This window comes from Dipodomys ordii, unplaced genomic scaffold, assembly GCF_000151885.1.
Source record: "Dipodomys ordii isolate 6190 unplaced genomic scaffold, Dord_2.0 Scaffold13, whole genome shotgun sequence".
Taxonomy (NCBI): domain Eukaryota; kingdom Metazoa; phylum Chordata; class Mammalia; order Rodentia; family Heteromyidae; genus Dipodomys; species Dipodomys ordii.
The window spans coordinates 12,030,634-12,054,853 of NW_012267229.1; the positions used below are offsets into that span (position 1 = coordinate 12,030,634).

General features: G+C 54.5%; 1 protein-coding gene across 1 annotated transcript in view; it reads right to left on the reverse strand.

Annotated features, from left to right (window-relative positions):
* Positions 1 to 2,842: 2,842 nt before the first annotated feature.
* Snph (syntaphilin) overlaps positions 2,843 to 24,220 on the reverse strand; it is a 35,178-nt gene continuing 13,800 nt past the window's right edge. Inside the window, exons 2-5 of the mRNA XM_013010768.1 lie at positions 11,593 to 11,689; positions 10,948 to 11,055; positions 6,784 to 6,933; positions 2,843 to 4,104 (exon numbers count right to left, since the gene is read on the reverse strand). Coding sequence (XP_012866222.1) covers positions 2,925 to 4,104; positions 6,784 to 6,933; positions 10,948 to 11,055; positions 11,593 to 11,642 — 1,488 coding nt within the window. The 5' untranslated portion in view covers positions 11,643 to 11,689 and the 3' untranslated portion in view covers positions 2,843 to 2,924. The remainder of the gene's footprint in view (positions 4,105 to 6,783; positions 6,934 to 10,947; positions 11,056 to 11,592; positions 11,690 to 24,220) is intronic.

The following is a 24,220-nucleotide window of genomic DNA, read 5'->3' on the forward strand; positions in this document are numbered from 1 at the left end:
AGAAGAAGCTGTCCCGGGACACTTCCTCAGAAACTGGTGGGCACCAGCTAGAGACAGAAGGGAGCCCCTGAAGTTTCTTCAGAAGCTGAGGGCAGGAGGAGGCATTGAGCTGAAGGGAATGGGGAGTTTGGGGGGATGGCCAGGGCCCCAGCCCCAGTTCTTGCCTTTCCCAGCCAGCCCCTTGTTCTCTACCCTGATTTGTCAGTGTTGGCAGCCCTGGCCAACAGGTTGCTGCGCACCTACCACTGGGAACCATAGGGGCAGTGCTGTCTCTTTGCATAGATGTGGGACACTGAGCATGTACACACACACACACGCACACACACGCACACACACACACACACACCGAGGAGCCAAGACAGGATCACCCACCCAAGAGGCCCTAGAGCCTGTCCCAAGGCTGGTGGGTGAGCTGCTTTCTTCACCAGCCATAAGAAAGCCCACCAAGGCCTCACCAAGAATCCACAAAGAGCCAGGTGCTGGTGGCTCGTGCCTGCAATCCTAGCTTACTCAAGAGGCTGAGATCTGAGGATTACAATTCAAAGCCAGCCCAGACAGGAAAGTCCGTGAGACTCTTCATCTCCAGTTAATCACCAGACAACTGGAAGTGGAACTGTGGCTCAAAGTGGTACAGCGCTAGCCTTGAGCAAAAAGAGCTCAGGCACAGCGCCCAGTCCTTAGGCCCATGACAGTAAACAAACAAAAAGAATCACTAAAGGCCGGACCCTCAGTGGCGTAGGCTGGGACTCCTGGTAACCACACAGACAGGTCTTGGGCTGGGGGGGGGGGCGGGCGCTGAGGGTAGATGGCCGCCAGCCTCACTCACCTTCCCAACAGCCTTCACAATGATGCCCCCACAACAGGGACAGCAGAGCCCAGCCCTGTCCATGTCCACCCAAACACAAGACACAAGAGGAAGGCCACAGACAGCAAGACATGAACAGGAGCAGAGGGCTGCGGAGCTTGACTAAATTCCACTGGTGAAAAAGATAAGAGATGCCCCCCGCCCTGTGGTCAAATAGAGTTCATACATTTATTGTCTCAGCAAAGCTTTGTCTGTTTCTAAGGAGATGCTCTGCAGCCCCAGGAGTACACGGCACAGGAGGCTGGGTCCGTGGCTAATCCTGGCCTCTTTGGATTCATTTTGTCCCTTGTCCCCTCCGTGGCACAGCCCCAGTCAGGTCCCAGAGGCATCTGGGCTGGGTTCAGCTGGGGCTGGGTGGTGCTCCCCCCCCAAGATGGCTGGTCTGAGGCTCCGGTCCAGGTGTGGGGGGCGGGGGAGCTTTAGAGGCACAAAGTGCGTGGCAGGGAAGCTCACATCCCAGGGGCTGGGCTGGCGGCCCACTGCCAGTGCATGCAAGTGCCCCTTGAGGAGAGCATGGAGCCTGAGTCAGGCAATGACCGTCGGGGCAGCAGGGGGAGGGCAAGCAACCTTGGCAGACAGCTCAAGTGGCCCTGAGGCCAGAGGGGTGAGTGAGACGCCGGGCTCCAGCATCCCAAATTGGGCCTAACCTCTGGCAAATAGGTGTGCTGCCCAGATTTGGGGCGGGGGGTGGCCCTCGCGAGGGAAGAGGGCTTACTTGGTAAACTAGTCATAGGCATTAAACATCAGCAGCTTTGCTGGGACTCGGATGTGATCCCAGGGGAGGAAAAGACAGTGAACCGACCCAGCCAGGGCTGGGAGCGGCAGCGACAGGGTCCACCCACCCAGCCACGCCCTTTCTTGCACAACGCATGCCCAGGGTACCCTGCTTTCACCTGGACAGACATCATGGCTTCAGTACTCCACCTGGAGATTCCCCAGCCTCCTCTGGGGGGGCAGACAGGTGGAAGATTTAGGAACCCTCATCCCAGAAAACAAGCAGGCACCCCAGGGGAGGTCCTGCAGGTGGATGTGAACACAAGGTAAAGCGGAAGTGGGGTCTAGGCCGGAGGGTATCCGGCAAGTCCCAGGGACAGTGGCGGCCTCTGGCTTTTTTAACCAGCCGAGGATTCCTGAGTCCGGCACCTTCCAGACTGCAGACGAAGGCCGCCTTTCCCAAGGCAGAGGCCTCTGGAGCTCCCTGCCAGCCTCTGCTGTGTTGGCCTCGCTGCGTCAGCCTCCGTCATGTCGGTGGCGCTAGCCGTGGCGGCTGGGGCTCTGCATGTGCTCCCAGCCTGGATTGCCTTGGGTTTAGTGGTCAATAAGGGGAGACTGAGCTGGCACACCAAAGCTAAGAAGAAAACGGACGATGTGGAGAGCCTGGGAGGACAGACAGACAGACAGACACAGAAGCCACCCTGCTCTCTGCGCCTCCTGCTCAGCATGTTTTTTCCTCCAGCTTGGGGGAGGGGGGGCATGGCCATGCTTCTGCATCGCAAGTGGGGAGAAGGCATGTGGTGGGGCCAGAGTTCTAACCCAGGCCCAGAGGTTCCAGACCCTTCTCTGAGTCCTGGGGAAAATGGCTGACTTCATCTGAGGAGCTAATTCTGGCCCAGAAGCACAGCAGAGGGCAAGGGGGTGGTTTGAGACAGTGGCCTGGCAGGGGAGGGCACTGGACAGAGATGGTACAGAGAGTAGAGGGACCCAGATAAATGCAGCCAGATTCCCTGAGCAAGATCCTGTCTGTCTGAAGGGCCAGGGGAACAGAGGGGCCGAGCTGGGGACCCGGCTCAGCTTGTGTGTCTGCAGTTTGTCCAGGTGCTGTGCCTCCTTGCCTGGGACCTACCCTCACCCTTCTTTTCTCCCAGAGTTTTGGGGTGCCTTTCCCAACTCCTTCTTCTAGCCCGTGACACTGTTAACTTCGGGGGCGGGGGAGAAGGGGGGCAAAAATGAATTCAAACCCCAAACTAAATAAATATGATGATGCCCATGGCGCTGTGCGAAGGGGAGGACGAACAGCATCACTACAATCAGTGGTCAGTGCTGGCCTAGACCCGCCTGCTCAGAGCTGGGAGCCGCTGCCCGCTGCGCTGGGGCCCGGCTGGCTCAAAGAGCGGCAGCTGATCCTGCGGATGGAGTGCAAGGCCACGGTGCAGCAGCCCCGCAGCAGGGAGCTGATGTTGTAAATGGGCTGGCCCTGGCGCCGCTGGGAGCGGCAGAGCCAGGCCACCGTGGGCACCGCTGGCACCACCACGGCCAACAGATCCACGATGTAGTGGCGGCTCCAGTAGCTCTTAGGCTCCTTCTCGGCCGTGGCTGCGGCGGGAGCGGCCTCATCCTCTTCTTCCATGGGGCACACCACGCTCACAGACAGCCCGGGGTTGGGGCTGGATCCTGGCTGTGGGTGGGCAGTGGGTCCTCGAGTGATGGGCTCTGAGGCTTCCAGCTCATCACCCACTGTCACCACCACTGCCGAGTTGGGGTCTCTAGGCTCTGGGGGGTGGGGATCCGGCTGCCGGCATTCAGGGACTCTCCCGCACCCCTGGGCCTGGCTCACTTTCTCCAGGATGGTGTGCAGGTCAGGCTGGTATTGGACCATGTCTGTCTGGATGGCCCGCTCCTGCATGCAGCTGGCCTGCACGCCGGCCTCCATGCCACACAGAAGCTTCTCATAGGTGTTGCTGGCAGGAAAGCGGGCACCCAGGCTGAAGGAGCTGTGCAGCGAGGCCTCCTCAGGGCCACAGTCCACCCCAGATGACAGTAGGCTGCTGGCCTCCAGGGCGTCCGTCCGGCTCAGGGTGTCGTCGGCAGCCGCGAAGCCGCTGTCGGCTCCATCCTCAGCCGAGGCGCTGGGGGGATCTCCCGGCTGGGGGTCGCCACAGACGGCTGGGTCGCTCAGCTTGGTGTAGGTGGAGCTGCGGGTGAGGGAGCGGGCTGGGGAGCCGCCCGCCGACTCCCCGGTGCCCTCCTCCTTGGCCGTGCCGTTCTGGGCCACCTCCATACTATGCAGCAGCGTCTCCAGCTTCTTGTTCTGGATGTTGATGTCCACAAAGTACTTCTGCAGCCCCTTGTCCTTGTCAATCAGGTTGTTCTTGACTGTGTCGATGACCTGTTTGAGCTGTTTGATCTCCTTGCGGGCTTCCTTCAAGGCCAGCTGGGCCTCCACGCGGTGACACTCCTCCTCGATCCAGTCCTCCTGCATGCGTGATAGCTGTGTCTTCAGGTCATCAATCTCCGTGTCCCTGCCGGCAGAGAAGGCACGCTGCTCACAGCCTGCCCAGCTGGCCACTACCACCACCTGGGAGAGGCAAGGAGGGGCACAGTGTGCCCGGGGCTGTTCCGTGGTGGCTCACAGTTAGATGAGGAAGGACAGGAGGACAGACAGATGCCTCTTCTCCTTCCTCCACCAACTTTGGGGGCGGGGCGGGGAGGATAATGGGGTTTGAACTCAGAGCCTGCGTGCTCTCCCCGTGCTTTGGTGCGCAAGGCTAGCACTCTATCATTTGGAGCCACAGCACCACTTCTAGTTTTCTGGTGTTTCATTAGAGATAAGAGTCTCATGGACTTTCCTGCCTCTCTTCCCCATCTTTTTATCCCTACCTGGAGGGAAAAGGAATGGTAGCTGGGGCCACTCCCCCACCCTCAACCTCCTCTCCCTCCACCCCCTAAGCCAAGCCCCAGATGCCTCAATCCTCACATTCGTCATCCAGGGGAGAGACTAAACAGATGTATGACTGATCAGTGAAGTAGCTGTAAGAAATAAATCTCATGTAAAACAGTGGACATGAGACAAAAAAAATGTTTGCTCTGTAGAAGATGTAGCTGGCTGGACACCATGACACATGTCTGTAATCCCAGCTACCAGAGAGGTGGAGATTGGGAGGATAACAGTCTAAAACCAGCCTGGGAAAGAAGTTATCACAATTGTTCCATCTCCATAAGCAGAGCAAGGATGGTGGTGCACACCTGTAGTCCCCAGCTTATGCAAAAGGCACAGGTAGGAGGGTTGAAGGAGGGGGGATATGAGAACCTATTTGAAAATAATGAAAGAAAAAGGGTTGGGAGGGGCACGGCCCAGTGGTGTAACAGCTGCCTGCCTAGCGCGCTCAAGGAGCTAAGGTCAAACCAGTAGCATTAAAAAACAAAACGAAACAAAATAAGAAAAGGGCGGAGGAACATGGCCTCTACTAAAGCAGGTGGTGGCATTCTGAATGGAGTGACATCTGGCCAGAGACCCCCGGGAGAGTGATGAGATGAGAGAAAGGACCCCCTTTAGCATTGGAGGAAGAGCTGATAATTTTACTCCATCCCTAAGGGTAAGAATTGGAGGAATCCAAGGTGGCTCTCTTGTCCATGCTGGAATTTAATTCTCTATATCCATGTCAAGAGGAGAAGCTAAAAAGATGGTGGCGACAAGCATTGCTGAGCTTGAGGGAAGGGGAGCGCCAGGCAGGGAAGCAGGGCAACAGGAAGACAGGATTCCACAAATTCTGGGGCTTCTCCAAGGCCCTTTACTCAAAGAGTGCAGGGGGTACAGGGGAGGGAGGACAGTAAGAACATATCCACAAGTCTGGAGGTAAAACCAGAGTGAGACAAGATAGAGTACAGAACAGGCAACAAACAGCAAGAAAGAAGAAAGACTGTGAATGATTTCCCACTCCAAACCACACACTCACTGAATAAACTGTAAAAGGCCTGGCCCTCACTGGATTGTTTAAAATTGTGTGTGTGTCTGTGTGTGTGTGTGTGTGGTTTGTGTGTATGTATGCCAATACTGGGGCTTGAACTCGGCCTGGGGGGCTATTGCTGAGCTTTTTTGCTCATATCGGGAGCTCTCTCACTTGAGCCACAGCTCCACTTCTGGCTTTTTGGTGGTTAATTGGAGATAAGAATCTCTTGAACTTTCCTGTCTATGCTGGCTTTGAACTGGAAGCCTCCGATCCCAGCCTCTTGAATAGCTAGGATTAGAGGTGTGAGCTACTGACCATGCCCATCTTCATGGTGGGGATTTATGAGTTCAGCTATGACTGTCGCCACCCAGGCACCACTGACTTGTCACTCAGACTTCCAGGAACTGGACTCAGGAAGCCCACTCCATAGCATGCTGGCCTGCGTTGTGCCTTGCCTCTCCCTACCTAGACTAGCCAGCATTGGCTCCCAGCCCTGCTCAGGCCGCACAGCCCACAGGACATTCCATTTGAAATGTGTTGTGAAAGATGAGTTTGCAGGCAGAGGGAGCTGCAGCAGAGACACAGCACCCGGAAGCACAGAGCTGGCAAAGCACCTGGCATCTGCCTGAGAGGGGAAGGCAGGCTCGGGAGGGAGAGGATGCCAGAGCAAGGCAGGGAGGCCCGGAGGACCACTCAGGGTCTTGCCAGGGTGACAGGCAGGGTGAGCAGGGACAAGGTGAGGGAGTGCCCACGGCAGGCCATCCTGCCAAACCACCCAGGCTACGGTCTGCTGGGAGCCACTGGGCTGACCCAGACAAGAAGTGGAGAGACGGGATACTTGGCCCCAAGGGACATTAGTGTAGAAGACCACGCGGAGTCCAGCCATCTTCAGGAAAATGACAGGAAATAGAAACAGAAATGGAAGCTCTGAGGGAAAAAGGGAGAGAAGAACGTGGGAACGCTCCTGCACTTGGAAACCAGGGCAAATCCAAACTTGCTCTGGTCACAGAATATGTGGTCACGGATGGGGCATTACGACATGACCAGAGTGACGGGGCAGTAGAGACAGAAAGGTCAAAGGCTGCCATTGAGAGGGTGGATGAAGAGAAATGGAGGGCAGGTATCAGGGGAGTAAGGCCCCTCGTGGGTGGGGATGAGAGTAATGACAGAATCAGTGAGTGATAATGGCCCAGAAAGTCCTGGGACTACATGACAATGTGTCCAGTTGCGTACTCTGGCTGGGCTGCTCACCGGTCCTGGAGCCGGTCCTGTGTGTCCTTGAGCCGGGCTTTCAGGTGCCGGATGCACACCTCCTTCTGTTGCAGCGGCGTCAGGTACTGCTCCGGGGTGGGGGGCTTGATGCCGTGGTTGTCGCTGCAGAGCGTGTACTTCATGGAACGCCTGCAAGTGGACGCCCGTCAGGCGGGTGGGGATGGAGGCAGGCAGGGCACAGGGGCTGCTCCCCAGGGAGCAGAGGACCCAGCCTAGCCATCTTCTCTGTCCACGAGCACCGGATGGCTCCAAGCCAGGCCTTCTGTACAGGGCCACATGTGGACAGGTGGCTTTTAGGGGTGCTCTTCGGAGTAGACCCCATGGTGAGGGACACAAGGCTCCTCTGGTGAGGGAAGGAGACATCCTAGGCACACATGTGAGCCCTACACCTGCAAAGCGCTTGCCTGGAGCCATCTGCCCCATCCTGGCCACAATGCTGGGTGAAGGAAAGCCTTGCAGAGGGACCGTGGCTTCAGAGAGGTTCGGTCCCCTGAACTGTCAGCCAGTCCCAGTAGCACTCAGAGCCAGGCCCCTGGTCCTCAGACCACGGATGAGGGTGTGGGCTGGAGGCAGGGAGGGAGGCTCAGAGTAGGGGTTGGAGGTGGAGGGGACATGGCCACTCCTCCCCAAAGCTAAGAACTTGCATGGCCCAGGGGTGGAGACAGCAGATGTGTGTGTGTGCAGGGACAGGGTCTCCTTATACACTCACACACTTTCCTATAGGGTATGCATTATGCCTGCATGTGTGCATGTGTGTGCACGTAGCATACATGTGCACCCATGCACGTGTACACACACAACACACACACAAGGAGTGTGGATTCCCAGTCTATACCTGCACACCTGTAGGTGTGCACACACACCTGTGGCTCATCATCTTCCTGCCACCATTGTGAGCAACCCCCTGGGCCAGAACACTAGCCTGTGTCCATGCACGCACACACACACACACACACACACACCCTCTGGGACAGCTGTGAGCACACACAGAGACAGCTTCTGGGGCTCCTGTCAACCAGGTCCCCTGGGTGGCAGCAAGCTGGGTGAGCTCTGCTCCCAGCAATCCTGACCCACCCAGTGGGGAGAAGGAGGCTCTACCTGAGTGCTGTGTGTAGAGGGACAGGCTTTCCAGCACCCCGATTCCACAACAGACTATGGGACAGGTGGCCCCACCCACAGCTTCCTGGCTGCTGGCTCTTCCATTCCTTGAGAGGACTGCTTAGATCTTGGCTTCAAACACTAGGCATGGTCCCACGCACTAGAGACTCTGGCCTGCGGGTGCCCTGTTCTGCTCCAGAGGAAGATGGCACCCAGGCCTAGGGAAGCCTGATACTTGGTGGGGTCAGCGATGACAGGCCCTGGCAGGTTCATTTTCAGAAACAGCCAAATTAGGGACATTTTCAAAAGCTTTGTAGATACTCAGGAGGCTGAGATCTGAGGATCACGGGTCAAAGCCAGCCTGGGCAGGAAAGCCTGTGAGGCTCTTATCTCCAATAAACTACTCAGAAAAAGCTAGAAGTGGTGCTGTGGCTCAAGTGGTAGAGCGCTGGCCTTAAGCAAAAGAGGCTCTAGACCATCACCCAAGCCCCTGAGTTCAAGCTCCAAGACTGGCCAAAAAAAAAAAAAAGCTTTGTAGAAGCTGCATGATATTTAGCAAAGAACAAATATTTGTAGATCATAAACTGTAGAAGAGAACTTGAATTAAAATGTAAAGCTGGAGAGAAATGATTTTCTTCTGTGTACTTACTTTGACGGCCCTGGGTTTTAACTCAAGCTAAGTCATGTCCCTTTCTGGGCAAGGGGTAAAGGGTGGCCTAGGCCGGGCATTTGGGCTTTCCTGTCTATTCTAAGGTATCTTTTTCCAAAAGAGAAGCAAGCCACACAGTAGCTCTAAGCTAGCCCACGAGGGCTGTGGCTAGAGGGCACAGATATGTGACAAGTTAAGGGATCTCTTCCCCAGTCTGCAGTGGGGCCAGGTAGCTGGTGGTGGTGCAGGGGACAAGATTACTTAAACCAGAAAGAACCAAGGGCTACAGGAAAGCCAGTGCTTGAACTTTTCTGAGTAAAAAAGCAGCTCTGAGTACAAGCCCAGGGGTGTGTCTCTGGTTTCCATGAATATTGTTTCCCAATCTAACATTGAATATACACTTTTAGCCATTAGCTTTGACTTTCTTAAAATATTATAATATCAAATTACACAATTGGTATACAATTGTATAGTTATAATATAGATCTTCATATATTTTTATAAATACACTTGAATATTATATATTTATATGCAAGATTAATAAAATATGCACTTGCATATGTAATTAACATATATATATATGTATATTTAAAACAGAAAAATGCTGGGCACCAGTGCCTCACGCCTGTAATCCTAGCTACTCAGGAGGCTGAGATCTAAGGATCATGGTTTTGAAGCCAGCCCAGGCAGGAAAGCCCATGAGACTCTTATCTACAATTCACCATCAAAAAGCCAGAAGGGGAGCTGTGGCTCAAGTAGTAGCATGCTAACCTGTAGCATAAAAACTCAGCCAGGCCCTTCAAACCCCACACTCTACATGCACACATAAATACACACCCCCCTGCACACTGCTATACTGCAAGGGTCTCAGTTACACCCTGAAAAGCCTGGCTGTTTGCAGTGAGGCCCTAACAGAGCCAGCTGGCAGGCAGCTGTGGCGCCGGAGGCAGGGCAGTCCCACAGAAGCCAGGCTCAGCCCAGGGGTGGAGACTGGCCAAAGGTTTCTAGGTATGAGATGTGTTTCAAAAGCCCACTGCTAATGAAAAGCTGATTGAATGCTTTTCAGAATGTAAGTTATCATGGCCTTCTTGTGTCCCCCAGGCTCTGGGGTAGGTTATGGGCAGAATACCAGGGATGCTACAATTGCCTGTCCTCTATCATTCATGACCTAAGAACTGAGGCTGCAGCAGCTCCAGCCATCACTGCTGTCAGATGACATCCCCTTGGCTGAGAGGGGCAGGAAATCTTTCCTGAGAGTGCTCTGACTATGGAGATGCAGGCCGGCACTTTCTCATCTTCTCTTGCTCATAACCTTCTTGTCAGATCAAAGGGCAGCGCCTGGCCACGGAGTATGTGCAGGTGGCCAGCAGGTACTGACACAATCTCACCTCCGGAACTCCAGGTTATTCACTTTCTTTTACCCCTAGAAACAGGAAGTGGCCCTCAGAGATGGGAAGTCGCCCTGAGAGACAGGAAGTGGCCCTCAGCTAAATCCAAAGCCCTGACAGTCTCCACATTTTCCTCTCATCTACTTTGTATTTCAGCACTGGGGAAAAGGACAATGCCACCATTCTTGCTCTCACTTTGTCTCTTCAGGGACCCTGCAACTCCCCTTTCCCCACTCCTCCAACCTGACCTTGCATTTCAGGTCTAGGTCCACTGGATCCAACACCACAACTCAGCTCATGCTGCCTTGGTAGGATACTTTCCTTTCCAAACCAACGCCACCTCTGCCACCCTCACAGCAGCCCCTGAGAAGAACAGACTGACAATGTCACATCCACGTTGCCTTCTTCACCAGCAGAACCCCAGCTTTGTTTGGGGTGACACCATATAGGAGGAAAATACAAACTCTCTGTCTGCATTAACTGGCTAGAAGCTAGATAGTCACATGATCCAGTGCCAGCCAGCAAGATGCAGGTGGAATTTCCTGGGGAGTGTGTACCTGGCTCAGAGAAAAAGAGCCCCTTATAGGGGCTTTGGTCTTTGTAATCATTTTCCTTCCTGGAGGGATGACCTGGTGGCTGGTGGTTCAGCAGCCATCTTGTGATAAGGACAAAAGCTGTTAGCAAGGATGGTAGGGTAGGAAGAGGGGAGACCTCTGATAGGCTAGAGAATTGCCTGCCTCTGACTCCTTATACAGAAAGCATCCCCACCCCCACCCCTGGTTTGTCTAAGCCACGACATTTGCTTGTGAACAGCTAGACATCGACATCCATCTAATAGACATAAACTGAGGCTCAGAAGGGAGAAGGGACTCACTCCAGGTGACATAGAAATTGAATGTGCGCCAAGTCAGGATGGTCAGGCACCATGCTGCTCCCTCCTCCCCTGGGCACCAGGCTCCCCGGCAGCCAGGCCAGGGCCAGGGCCAGGAAGGAGGGAGGGCTGGTTACCTGGGTGTCGGGCTGCTGTCGCTGCCCTTGCAGGAGCCGGAGTTGCTGCTGCTGCTGAGGGAAGAGGTGCCGTAGGCGTCTCGCACGCTCACAGGTGGAGAGGTGCGCCTGGAGGCGGGGAGAAGAGGCAGCTGCTCATTCTGGCTGGCGGGCAGCTGTGGGCACTGGGCGAACACTGCCAGGCCGCTGCGGCCCAAAGTGCCCCCGCTGGGGGTCGCCACGAGGTAGGGGAGAGAAGCAGGCGGAGAGGGGATGCACAGACAAGGGTGAAGAACAGACAGTGGGAATCAAGATGGAAAGCAGGAGACTGGCCAGCCCGGATCCCCAGATGCAAGAACACAGGCTCTGTCCGCCCTTCCTACAGGCTGGCCACCCCCAAGCCCAAGGAAGGAGGGGAAGCGTAGGGACCGAGGAGAAGCCCATGGGGGTGAGGATCAGGGAGGCTGGGGGGGGAGCCCACTGGTTTATCCTAACAACCATATTATTGGACCCTCCCTACTTCCTGGGGCAGGTGAGTTTAGCAAGCCCATTTTAAAGATGGGAAAACTAAGGGTGTGATTTGCAAGTCATTAGCAGGTAAGACATGGGGGCCTGCCCTCCCTCCCACCCCAGAGCCCAAGGATCTGAGCCACAGGGGAGACTCACCTGCGGGATCCAGCGGAGGCCCGTCTGCTCCCCGGCAAGGACATGGCCATGAGGCTGCGGGTCCGGGTGAGGGGTGGGATGGGCGGTGTCCCCGGGGCTGAGGAAAGAGGGCGAGTTGGGGGAGGCGCAGGGAGGGCCGGGCCGGGCCATGTCATCCTCTCGCTGGGGCCGCTGCCTGGCATGGCTTCTCCTCTGGCCCTTCAGCAGGACACCCCAGACCAAGTGAGAGTCTGGCCAAGCCTGGTCACGGCGGCCTTCAATGGACTTGGCGGGGCTGGTACACGGGCTCTCGCCACCTGACTTAAAATCAGGGTTGTCAGGAGTCTCGGGGATAGCTGGAGGTCATCAGTCCAGTCTGACCCCAGATGACGGAAGGTGCTCCGGGAAAGGAGGGCGGGGGGTGGGCAAAGGCTCCGCCCACAGTCACAGGGCCGCTGGTCTTCTGCTTCTCCCGGGGTCCCTGCCCCTCAGACCCCCACCTCCCGCCGTCCAGTCCTCCCTCCTCGGCTGGGGCTGCAGGCTGGAGGACGCCCGGAGCAGGACCAGGACCCCCAGATCAAAGTGGCTTGGCTTCACGGTGCATCACCTTCCCAGGGGGGCGGGGGGGACGCGTGGCTCAGGACTTCCTGTCTACAGGGGAGACAAGACAGACCAACATACCAGCACACGTGTAGAGACACGGAGACACACAGGAACATGAGAGGTACATGCCCCGCCATTCCAGGATGTGCAGCACATGACTGCAGACGTGCTCAAGCCCCTCTGGCCACGAGGCAGAACATGCAGCCGGGCCCCCTTGCCCCGTGCTGCGCGCAGGCACACGCATAATGCAGACATACATGCAGATTCTGGTACATTCCAAGAACGTAGGGCACAGGCAACAAAGCCGACAGGGATGAGGACCAAGGGAGCAGAAGCCCTCCTAACTTGCTGCTGGGGCCCTAGCTGCAAATAGCCATGCTTAAGTGGTTGGGTCAGCTCATGCCACTGGCTCCTTTGGCTTCTTTCCTGGGTGGGGGCCGGGACCTGAGGGATGCCAGGCTGGGTTGCGGCTGGGGGAGGGGAAAGGGCTATGGGAGAGGTAGAGACTGGGCTCTTTGCCAGGGCCTGGTGGTCCCCAGCCAGCTCCTGAGACAGCCTGCCTTCTCCTTCCCTGCTCCTATCAGGGACCACAGATGGTAGCCTGGGTTCTAGAAGCTTGGCTGCAGATGCTGTGTCCTGGCACCCCTCCCGCCCCCCTCCCAAGCCCCATGCTGGGAGAGAAGCATTTATGCGTTCGCCGAACCCCACTGCACAGCAGACCCCGTGCCACACACGTTACGTACATTATGTCACGGACTCCTCCCAACAACCCTATGAGGAAGTGCTGTGGTTAGTCCCCAGAGGCTGGGTTGGGGCTCAAGTCACTCCCCAGGTGTGTGGAGGGCCAGATCTGCCGAAGGGGCTGGGGCTGGGCCCCCATCCCGGCCTTCCCTGGCCTCCCAGGGGCCAGGTCCTCCCTCCTGAGGGGACAAAGGCACTGCTCAGATGGCCTGTTTCCTGGCTGAGACACAGAATGCAGCCTGTTCCTCTGGAGGACCTGGACACAGCCAGCATTGTCCACCTGGAGGTGTTGGGTGCCGCGCTGACACCACCTCTGTCACCTGAGCTGCTGCTCCAGCTTGTCAGTGCTGGGCCTGTGGTAAGGAGGGGAGAGGGGTGTCCGGGAACAACAGTGCCAACTCCACAGCAGGGGCTGTGGGCAGGCATGGGAGTGGGGCCAGCAAAGCCTCTCATACCTGGGTAGGATGCCACAAATGGCTCACAGCCTCCTGGGTACAGGGCGGGGGGGGGCAGAGGGGGAGGATTCAAGGATTGTTTGCCACTAGTTAAACGTCTCTGTGGTCAGGTGACCCCGAGGGGTGCTTCTGTGTGCCCGGACGATAGCTGTGAACAGGCTCTGTGCTCACATGTCTGCAGGGCTGCCTGCTCATCCTTCTCCCTGGCCTCAGTGGCCCTCTTCCATCATGGCCCTCCCTCCTGGCTTTAGGGAGGCTGCAGGAAGGAGGCTGTGCCTTCACGAGGCCTTCCCAGTAGAGGAAAGATACACCTCCCAGGTGGGCCTCTGTCAAGCCATCTCAAGTAAAGCCCAGGAAGAGCTCCAGGCCCAGGTTCCCTGGTAGCAGGCAAGATGCCAGGCCTGCTCAGAGCTCTGGGTGGCCTTGATACAACTAAGGCTTTGTCCCAGCTGTCCCAGCTACTACCTTGCTTGGCAACCCTGTGCCGCCTCCTCTTGAGTTCCCTCTTCCTTCCTCCCTGCTGCCAGGGGTGGGGGGTGGGAAGGGGGTGGCATTTGTACCTGGATGCAGACGACAGTCTCCTGGGAGGCCAGAAGCAGCCATTCATTCAGGGTGGAGGGTGGAAGTGGCATTTGCCTGGCTGGCAGGGGACCTCATGGGAGGGCCCCAGGTCCACAGGGAGCCACCTCTCCACATCCTACTGTGAGGCCTCAGCACTCACCCGGCGTGTTCTCAGGTCCTCCCTCCCATCTGGGGCCCAAGGAAGGAGGCCTGTTGCCGTGGTGTTTGTCACCATGCCACCTGCTCAGCCTGGAGTCCCACAGGCCTGTCCCCCAGGCAGCCACAGGCTCTTGGAATGGAATGGAGGGTGGAGAGAAAGCCCTCAACCAGAGGCAAAGAGGTCATTGACTCCATCTCTCCACTCAGAGGAAACCTGGCCCCCGGCCCCTCCTCCCCCCACTCCTCCTCCTCCCGCCCAGCCCATGGCAATCAGGCCATCGTCCCCCTATAAGGCCCTACAGGACCTACAGGAGGGAGCCAGGGACCAGGAGATGGAGGGATGCAGAAATTGGGTCAAACAGATCTGGGCTCTAATCCGAGCCCTGTCATCCTTGCTTGTCTTGAGCAAGTCAGGCCACTTCTCTGAGCTTTAGGGCATGCGCTGCAAAGTGGGGCTCTGACAATACACCCCATGTGGTTACTGCGAGAATGACATAAAATAGTGCGTGTGAGGCCTGGGACAAGAGATGGTGGGGGAGGGAGGAGCTGGGAGGTGGGGCGGGAAGGGATGGTAGGGGAAAAACAAAGGAGGGGTAACAATGCTCCACAGGAAATGGACATTACCTTGTTCATGTAACTGTAATCCCTCTGCACAGTTTCTTTACAAAAAATATATATATTTAAAACTTTTTTTAAAAAAAGAGTTGAAAAGGATTTTTTTTTTAAAGAGAGAGAGAGATACCCAAAAAATGGGAGTGGCCAGGATTCTAGAAGTAGCTAAGTGGAACGTGATAGGACCTTCCCAACAGAAGCCTCATCCAAGGCATCTTTGCAGCCTTCAGGGGATCGGGGAAAACATCTTCCAGCTGGAAAGTTGTATTGGGTCTTGAAGGATGAACAGGAGTGCACCGGTGAACAATGAGGAGCTGCTCAGCCAAAAGCAATGCATAAGGCAACAGCATGGCCGCTAGGAAACGCAGGTGCCTGGTGAGCGGGAGAGGCGAGTGGACGGGAGGACGGGGCATAAGTCACACAGAGCCACTTAAGCCAGGATCGTGACGTGTGGGCATTAGGGGGCCATGGATCCTGGTGTTCTCCCATCTACAAGTGTCCTGACTCCCTCTGTCTTTCTGTGGTGACCCTCAGGACAGCCCTGTGAGTTGCCCTGTCACTGCCCAGTCCTTGTGGCTAGGGCCCCTTCCCCGCCCTGTGGTCCCAGGGCACAGGACTTCTCTATGCAGGATCAGCCCTGCAGCCTGTTCCCTAAGGAGACCCCTGGCACTTTCAGTCTTGTCCACTCAGCAGGGCCACACCTTGGGCAGAAACTCGGGAACAAGCCCCAGGGAACTGCCTAGGGACAAACACAAGCTGTAACCCAAGGGCTGAAGCTCAGGCTCGTTCAGGCGTCAGGCGGGCTTGTCTCTCAGACTTCTGCACCTAACACGCTCAGATTCCAGGCTTGCTCACATAGCAGTGGCCCTCCCACTGGGTGCATTCAATGACTAGGGTCTCAGTTTCCCCATTTGCCAAATCAGGAAGTGGAATTCCTCCAAGGTACACTAAGTGTTTGACTCCATCTGCAATCTGGAGGCACTCAGGCTGAGGGGGTTCACCTAAGATTCTAGCTAAGCAAGGGTTCCTGTAGGCCTATGCTGGCAATGACCTCTCTTCAAACTATCAGCTATCAAGGAAACAGGAAAAGCAACTGGAAAGTCTGTGCCGGAGGGCTGTGCAAGGCAGCGCATTGTAGTGGGTCTTGGGAGGGACCCTCTCCCGGTCAAGGCAACCCCAGATCACCAAACAACCCCCCTGCCCATCAAACTGCAGAGCGCCTAGACCGCTAATGCAGACAGAGGAGACTACGAAAGATGGACAGGCCTGGGTGTGTATGTGCTGGCCACCCAGAACGGGCTCCAGGGCTGCTGGAGCACTACTCAGGTGCTCAGCATGGAGCCCTACTCAGGTGCTCAGCATGGAGCCTAGGCCTTCAAACCACCCAGACAGGGCCTGGCTCTGGGGTGCTGAGCCTCAGAACCTCCCTCTCATTTCACCTGAGGACATTCCTCTTCTATTGGTTCTGTGTGGGAGATGTGAAGGCTAAAGGGGGTCATCAACTTGGTTGAATCAACAAGCAGCAGATCAGTGAATCAAGACTCTGGAGGGATCTGTGAGGGGTCTCCAGGTACTAGGGGTTAAAATCCACCCCCTCCCTAAATGCAGGTAGTACCATCTCATGAGCCTAGGGGCTGAGAAAAAGAAAGCCCCCCCTCCCTGTCTGTCTGTCTGTCGGTCTCTCTGCTTCCTGGCCACCTTAATGTGAGCTGTTCTATTCCGCTATCCCCTCCCCATGTGAGCTGTTTTTCTATTCTGCTATTCCCTCCCCATGTGAGCTGTTCTATTCCGCTATCCCCTCCCCATCTGGATGGGCTGAAACCCCTAAACATTTGAGCCAAAAGAAATGCTTCCTCCTGTATTCTGTTACTGCACTGCAAATGGACTTACACAGAGGGGTGAAGTAAGACTTTTACTTTAGCCATCCTGGGACTTGAACTCTGGGCCTTGAGTGTGCTAGGCAGGTGCTCTGCACTTGAGCTATACCCTCAGACTTTTTCTTCTTTTCTTTTTCTTTTTTTTTTAGAGTCCAAGACCAGGACTCACACTCAGTACTGCCACTTTTGCTCTCTGGCTAGTGGTTTACCAACATGAGCTGTGCCTCCAACCTCCCTCAGCCCCCGCCCCCCCCCCTTTTTTAAACTTTACTTATTTTTCATGATAGGATCCCTTTTGGGGGAGGGGAGTCTGGACCAGCCTTGGACTATAATCCTCCTGTTGGCACCTCCCACACAGCTGGGATTACAGGTGTGTGCACCATCACATCTGGCCACAATTATTCCTTAAGAGTTCAGGGCTGACGGTCTGGCTCTATGGTAGAGTGCTCAACCTAGCATGAACAAAGCCTTGGATTCCAGCCCCAGCACTACAATTTAAGGGGGGAAAAACGTGGAGTATAGGTTAAAAAAAAACCTATGTAACATATACTTTGCATAATGCAGTAGGACTTCCTATCTGCTAGGATGGCCATAAAAAGCTGACAGTCCGGAAGGACATGGAGAAGCTGGGATGCTCATGTGTTGCTGAGGCTGAGGTGAAACAGTGAAGCTGCCGTGGGGGAAGAGCCGGGAGGTGCCTCGAATGGGATGCCTGAGCCAGCAGCAATTCCCTACTCAGTCTGCCCCCTAAACGTTAGGGTCAGGCATTCAAGCAAGAGCCAAGCAGGATGGACTGGAGCAGCACCTTCCCAACGGCCAAGGAGCGGAGCCCACATTCCACCCATCACCACAGGAATGAGTGAACACAGTGCAGGATCTCTGTGAGCTGCAAGACTTAACCAGAGAAAGGGAGGAGGCACTGGCAGAGAAGATAGCATGGAGGAACCTGACACCAAAGACCATACCATGTGCAACTCCATTTGCCTAAAATGCCCAGCCCAGGTGACTCTGCAGAGTGTCTGCCAAGGGGGAGGGGAAGAGGGGAAGGGGCTAGGGGAGGATTTCCTTTTTGGGGGATGAGGGACCCGCATTAGTTTTGGTCACACATTTTGTGAACATACAACCCCCTGAGTGGTCCAGTCTAAAGGGGGTGAATTTTAAGACATGTGAATTCTATCTCAATTAAAATACTTCGAATCTACAGAATACATAGTGTAAAAGAACCATTGTACCAAGGTGGTCCAGAAAGGAGTAAGGAATGGCCCAGAATGGCTCAGCGGGTGGCAGCAGGCAAGAAGAGTCGGTACTCGCCCTCTGCCTGAGTCCAGCATAGGCCTGGGTGCCTCTGGGGTCTCCTGGCCCTATGTTAGACTAGAGGAGGCAGCTGACAGTGGCTGCCCCTGTCCAGACTCCCTGCAGAGGAAGCCAAGTAGTGACTACCCTATGTGATCAATGACCCTGAAGTTGTTGGGCTAGCAGAGTAACAAAGGGGGCATCTCGGGTGCCAGACTGAGGAGGCCCATGTTGCTCCTGTAACACAAAGGCCTCATAATTCCCTGGCCCTGTTATAGGAACAATGTCCACCTTTCCTGCCAGCCTAAGCACAGAGTGGGGATCAGGGGCCGGGTCCCCGAATCCTGGGCCCCTCCTGTTTCCACGAAGCAGGGTCGTAGAGATAGGAGGCCAGCACAGTACAGAGCCAGCTCACACAAAATTCCTCCAGCGTCTCTGTCCTCACCACAGCAAGTCAGTCTGTTCCCGTTCCTCTAAGAGTCAATGTCATAGGCAAAGGAGAACCTCCAATCAGAGCACAACTGCCACACACCCCTGGCAGCCAGGATGATGTGTATGTAAGGGTCTCCACTGAGACCCCCTGTAGCTCCCAGCCTTGTTCAGGGCCTCTCTGGTGACTCTGGCCCTGTGATCGAAGTCTCAGCTACCCTACATGTTCAGTGGGAACCACATTCCTGCCCGGCTGGGCTTTGTGGGAGCCTACCAAGATGATACATGGAGAGAAGAGTTCTTGGGAAATTAGAGGCCTCATCACTTCTTGCTCTTTTTTATTTTTTGGTGCTGGTCCTGGGGCTTGAAGTCAGGGCCTTGTGCCCTAGCCCTTGAGCTTTTGTGTTCAAGACTAACACTCTACCACTTGAACTACAGCTCTACTTCTGGTTTGGGAGGTAGTTTATTAGAGACAAGAGTCATACAGATTTTTCTTCCTGGGCTGGCTTTGAACCGAATTCCTCAGATCTTAGCACCTGAGTAGCTAGGATTATAGATGCGAGCCACCAGCATCTACTTTACTTCTTGCCTTTTGGACTCTTGTGCTCTTGCTTAGCTTTCTTTTGCTCATGGCTAACATTCTACCACTTGAGCCACAGCTCCACTTCTGGCTTTTGTTGTTATTGTTGTTGTTCATGGGGCTTGATCTCTGGGCTTGGGCACTGTGCTTGTGTTCTTTGGCACTCTACCACTTGAGCCACAGCGCCACTTCCAGTTTTCTAGTGGAGATAAGAATCTCACACACTTTCCTGCCCGGGATGGGTTTGAACCATGATCCTCAGATCACAGCCTCCTGAGTAGCTAGGATTTCAGGCGTGAGTCATGGGCCCCCAACTTTTTCCCTCAAGGAGTTGAAGTAGGCCCCGGACAGCCACCTCTGCCAGGCCAGGGATGCTCTAGAACAATGGCTGGCAGGTCTCTTGCATGGGTAATTGCTGCAGAGGGTCCTTCTCTCCATCTTCCCAGATGCTGCAGGACAGCCCCTCTGTAGACACCAGGGAGAGGTGTGGGGCAGAGGGGCCGTAGTGCCAGCCCCAGCTTGGCCGCCTGGCAAGTGGCTGCCGGCAGATGGAGGCCCCTCAGTAGCCCTGGCCACGGCATATGTTTCCCTGGGCTTCCTGACTGATAGAGCTGTCAAGCCTAGCCGCTCTCACCGTCTCTCCTCCTGCAGCCCCAGCTCTGACGTCATCTGAAGGGGAAGATCGTGGCATTTCGAGACCCGTGAAGTCTCTCTTTTCTAGCAGAGCTTTGCCTTGGTTCTTTGGGAATCCCTGAGTCAATTCACCCACTTATCCCACTGTTTAGCCCAAGTATCAACAGAAGCTAGGATGGAAAGGATCTTGGTAGAACTGGCAACACTGTCATTTTATATGGAGAAACTAAAACCCAGGATCCCATGAGAGCATGTTTGTATAGAGCCTCTAGTGACAAGCCTTCTACTCTAAAGCCTCGACCTCTCACCTTCAATGGAAGTCAAAGATCAACAAGAGCAAAGCATGGCTTTTCAAGTAAAGAAGTCTTCAGATGACAAGCAGGTGACACCAAAGCCCAGGGAAGAGGGGTGACTTCAGCCTGACCACCAAGTGCAAACACAGTGGCGATGATGGGGTTCAGATTTGATGTGGAGCTTCCTAGCTGCCAAAGTGCAAAGAGAAATTATGCTCAGTCTTCTCATGGTTTAGGGGAGAGCAGGCAGCAGATTCGTTCTTTGAAAGACATGAAGATACCCCTTCAAACGAACGTTGAAACATTTTGTGTGGGATTGATTGTTGCAGAAGCTCACCCCTTGGGAATCTAAAAGGAGCGCAGTAAGACAAAGGATAGTGTCCCACAAAGCTCTCACATAAGTATGTGCCGTGCTTTCTTCGTAGAAGAGAAAAGGACTCATGAACATGTGGAGATGCCATCAGATGGGCAGGGAACCACAGTCCCTTTCCACAGAGACAGAATTCTCCCAACCTGAGTGCCTTCCAAACAGATACCATCAGTGACACATACTCTCTCTCCCTCTCTCTCTCTCATATCTAGTATCTCCATGACAGTCTAGTCCAACTGTCACATTTTTCTAGGCAGAAACTGAGGGCTTGCCAAAGGCCACAACCTGAGCGAGCGCGTCAGGGGACAGGAGCCAGAGGGCTGCGCCAAGCTCATTCTGATCCCACCAGCAGCTCCTGGCAACCACTTCTGTTGGAAGCCGAGTCTCATCTGTCTCTCTTCCTGCAGCTCCTGGGGCTGAGCGCCGAGCCCAGCGATGGGGGCCCAGCTCAGCCCACGTCACACCGCTCCTCTCCCCTCTCAGAGCAGTGTTCTCTGCAGCTGCCGGCGGTCCTGCTGTGCTCAGCAGCTGGTCCCTGTCCAGCTGATTTCCAATGGCATGTCCCACGCCATGCTGGATTCTCTCACCTTCGGCAGGGTCTCGTGTGGCTCACACTTGCTGCAGAGGGATGGGTGATCAAAACCATCCTCTCTTGCGAAGTCTACCCTCCCTGGAGATGCTGTCTTGCTTTAGTTGAGCAAAGGTGAACATTAAAATTTGTACATTTATTTGTTTTTTTTGCTGGTGGTCCTGAGGGCTTGAACTCAACCATCCCTGATTTCTTTTGCTCAAGGCTCTAACCACTTGAGCTACAGCTCAACGTCTAGCTTTATTTCTTGGCAGCAGCAGGGGGGTGGCAGGTGTCATTTATTGGGAGATAAGAGCCTCATGGCCTTTCCTCTCTGAGCAGGCTTCAAACTGTGATTGTCAGATCTCAGCCTCCTGAGTAGATACGATTACAGGTGTGAGCCACCAGTGCCCAACAACAACAACAACAACAACAAATGCTTTCGGAGGTCCACTTCAAGGTTAAAGCCTTTGTCTTGGAATGAGTTTCATCCCTTCTCTGTGAGGTCCACTGATCAAACAGAAGAAGCCATGGTTAAGGAATCAAGGATGCCAACATTTGCACTTCAGCTACTACTAGCCACCAGCCACCATCTCCGTAACGGGACGGGGGTATTACTCCCCTAGGACAGTTCTCATTTTTACTATAATTCGTATTTTATCTTTATCCTAGTCCAAAAATATTAACCTGAGATATTGTAATAGTTTGTATTTGTTCCTGACAGCTGAGCATTTTTTTAACCTTCTGAGTTTCTACTGGCAAAAATAAGAAAGAAAGGAAGGAAGGAAGGAAGGAAGGAAGGGAGGGAGGGAGGGAGGGAGGGAGGGAGGGAAAGAAAAGAAAAGAAGGGGGGTTGGTAGCTCATACCTATAATCCTAGCTACTAAGAAGGCTGAGATCTGAGGATTGCGGTTTGAAGCTAGCCAGGGCAAGAAAGTCCATGAGACTCTTAGCTCCAATAAAATACTCAGAAAAAGTGATGAGTGCTAGCCTTGCACAAAACAAGCTCATGGACAGTGCTTAAACTCTGAGTTCAAGTTCCAGGACTAGAAAAGGGAGGGAGGGAGGGAGGAAAAGAAAAGAGAGAGAAAAGGAGGGAGGGAGGAAGGGAGGAAGTACGAACTAATGTCTACCAAATAACACACATTTGGGATATTGTCATTTGGGTCTACCACCTCAAAAGGAATATATACAAAACACAACTGCTTGGTCTTCAGGAAGAAGGAAGTTCCTGTGGCTTTGTTTATTTCAGTGGATAGCAATGCCAGCATTCCAGGCAGCTGGGGTGCCACCCTAACCCGCATGGAGAACTTTATGGCTTGCTCTCTGCATACAGAACTTCCAGTGCCTCACTCTGCCCCAAGCCCTCCCCACTTCCTGATGCAATACTCTCCTAACAGCTCCCCTCTCTCCCCAGTAATCACATCATGAAGCCCCTCTGCTCAAACCCCCTCTACCAGAAGCCAAGCCGTTACTTTGGCTGGTGTACCTGAACGTCCTTCTTTCCCTCCCCTTATCTCTCTGACCTCCGCTACTCCTCTCCCTGCAACTCTGCTCTGGCTACCCTACCTTCTCACACATTTTCACCTCAGGGCCTTTGCACAAGCTTATTCTTCTACCTGAACGTGCTGCTCCCAGACAGATGCCTGCCCAGTGTATTCACTTCCCACGTTAGGCCTTTGGTCTAGTTTATTTTCTCAGGGAATCACCTCTAACCTCCCTCCTAATTTAAGAAAACAAGTCCTCACTGACAGCTTGCTCATATTTTCTCCCACACTTCATTTTTCTCTATAGTCCATAGCAACGTGTATCATATGGACACTATTTATTATCTTTAGCACATAAGCTCCAGGAAGGCAAGGAAGTGCACCCATTTTGATACTTATTTAGCCCACAGTCCACTGGCTTTTACCACTCGCAGAATGATCAGTGGACCTGCATGCATCTGGGTTAATGCTGCTCCCCAGGTAAGTATGGGCTTTGCATCAAATCCATGAGGGACAGGAAAGGCTTGGTGGTGCTTTGGTTCTATGATTATAGTCCTTGCTACACAGGGTCCTATTTTGTGGGCTAGTTTGTCCTGCCAGGTTGTGAGTGGGCACCCTCAGGGCTTAGGGGAGCCTGGAGCACAACACACTCATGCACTGGGCCCTAGAGACAGAAGGAGAGCTGCCCCTTACTCAGTACCCAGCGGGGGCCAGGGACCATCCTCTGCACATCTATCCTCTCCCCTCTCACCCCTCCCACATGCCAAGGCACACCAGAAATGCTTTGTCTACTGTGTCTTCTTGGTTTGAGACAGGTCTTGTGACATAGCCCAGGATGGCCTTGAACCCTTGATCCTCAGCCTCCGGAGGACTGGAATGACTCGCATGGACCACCACACCCAGTGAGAGCTCAGAACTGACGCTAGCACCCCTCCAGCCCTCAGAGAGACGGAAGATATGCAACTGCAGTCAGCCATTACTTTTCTCAGATCTGTGAAGGAACCTATTTGCTAGAACTTATTTTTAATCCCAAATCGCTACTCATGCCTCCTCCACAGTGGTTTGCAGACATGCACACAGGACAAAGGTTTCCAGGGCCCGGGGTGCAGGTTCTGGGAGAAGGCGGGCACCCTTCTTATTTCAGCCCCTGTACTCTAAGTTGGCGTCTGGATGGAGGTCACGCACCGCCACGCTTTCTACCTTTTGGGTGGTTATGTTGTCATTTTATAACAGGCCCACAGATGACTGCTGACATGCTGCCTCGGGTTCCTGAATGGGAAGGCTCTGAAGGGCTGGGGAGATCAGGGTAGGGCACTGGCCCAGCACCCATGAAGCCCTGAGCCTTAAAAGGGGTGTCGACAAGGATGTCAGGGCCTCTGAAAATATGAATTCCTGCCTCCCAAATGTCCAGGTCCTCCTTTTCTCTTCATGACAGACCCTATTTTTGTCCAGGGGTGACAGTGTACACACACACACACACACACACACACACACACACACACGTCTACAGGTGCAGCGGCAGCTCAGGCCTAGGCGTTGTGAGCAGCAATACCTTGGCCTTGAGAACCTGGCCAGTGGCCTGTTTACTTGCAAGGACTACAAGAGAGGCAGGCACCATGGCTTCGGGGACTTGGACTTCTCCTAGGAGTCTGGAACACAGCGGCATTCAGAGTCAAGGCTTTGCAGACACCTGCTGAACAAAGCCAGGCAGCTGGCCAGGGACCTTGGCATTCCAGACCCCTGTGAAGTCACTCTGCCGACACCTGGGGGAGGGGCTCTGGGAGTCACGCCCTCCCTCAGGAGAAAGCCTGGCGCAGCAGAGAGGGCACCTGGAGGCAAGAGACAGCTCTGCCATCAAGTCACACACCCAAGTCTAAGGACACACACCTGCAATTTTTCTTTTCTTTTCTTTTTTGGACAGTCATGGGGCTTGAACTCAGGGCTTGGGTGCTGTTCCTGACATTTTTTTACCCAAGGCTAGTACTCTAC